Below are 650 nucleotides of genomic sequence, written 5' to 3'. Positions count from 1 at the left end.
TTCTTCAAGCCAAGACCCCCAAACCCCTCCCCAACACCTACTTGAGCTTCAGCTCCCGGGTCTGCTCGTTCTGGGCCTCCTCCAGGTCCTGGCGCACGCGGATGTACTCGTCGTGCTGGTCCTGGATCTCGGCCTTCACAGCCTGCAGCTTGGCGTAGAGCTGGGAGGGGACAGCAGCAGCTCAGCCCTGCCCCCGGGGCTGGGAGCCCTGGGGAGGGACCCCCTCATCCCCGTCCCTGTCCCCACCCGCCGTGCTCTCACCTTCTTGAGCTTCTTGGTTTTGATCTCCACCTCCTGCTGCAGGGACGTGTAGGTCTCGCGCAGCTCCATGGTCTCCTCGTCCCTCAGCAGCATCTCCTGCTGCATCTCACGTTCCCGGCGTTTCTGGGGGGGGTGGGGGGGGCAGGGACACGGCTGGAACCGGGATGGGGACGGGGAGGGACCCCAGGACACCCCCGTCACCCCCCGGTACCTGCTCGGCGATCTCCTGCCGCCTCAGCTCCAGCATCTTCTGCTGCTCGTTGGTGTGGTCCACGATGGTCCTGCCCCCGATCAGCAGCTTGCTCTCCATGGCCTGGAGGGGACGGGGGCTCAGGGCAGGGGGCAGGGCTGGCACCCCCACCCCTGCCCGTGGGCTTTGCCCCTCGCCA

The 650-nt window shown here is 67.4% G+C and overlaps 1 protein-coding gene across 1 annotated transcript; it reads right to left on the bottom strand.

Moving 5' to 3' along the window:
- Nucleotides 1-37: 37 nt before the first annotated feature.
- On the bottom strand, nt 38-629 carry LOC121341369 (kinesin-like protein KIF3C). The gene is made up of 3 exons (XM_041414820.1): nt 473-629; nt 262-384; nt 38-160 (listed from the first exon to the last, which is right to left on the bottom strand). The coding sequence occupies exons 1-3, from the start codon at nt 569-571 to the stop codon at nt 38-40; spliced, it is 345 nt and encodes a 114-aa protein (XP_041270754.1). The 5' UTR covers nt 572-629.
- Between the last annotated feature and the right edge of the window lie 21 nt (nt 630-650).

Source organism: Onychostruthus taczanowskii, unplaced genomic scaffold, assembly GCF_017590055.1.
Source record: "Onychostruthus taczanowskii isolate IOZ18803 unplaced genomic scaffold, ASM1759005v1 scaffold4761, whole genome shotgun sequence".
Taxonomy (NCBI): domain Eukaryota; kingdom Metazoa; phylum Chordata; class Aves; order Passeriformes; family Passeridae; genus Onychostruthus; species Onychostruthus taczanowskii.
This window is presented reverse-complemented; position numbering and strand designations above follow the sequence as displayed.

Coding starts and splice junctions, on each gene's coding strand:
- LOC121341369 (XM_041414820.1), bottom strand. CDS start 571: ATGGAGAGCAAGCTGCTGATCGGGGGCAGGACCATCGTGGACCACACC. Junction 385..472: donor GGCAGGAGATCGCCGAGCAG/GTACCGGGGGGT, acceptor CACCCCCCCCAG/AAACGCCGGGAACGTGAGAT. Junction 161..261: donor AAACCAAGAAGCTCAAGAAG/GTGAGAGCACGG, acceptor GTCCCCTCCCAG/CTCTACGCCAAGCTGCAGGC.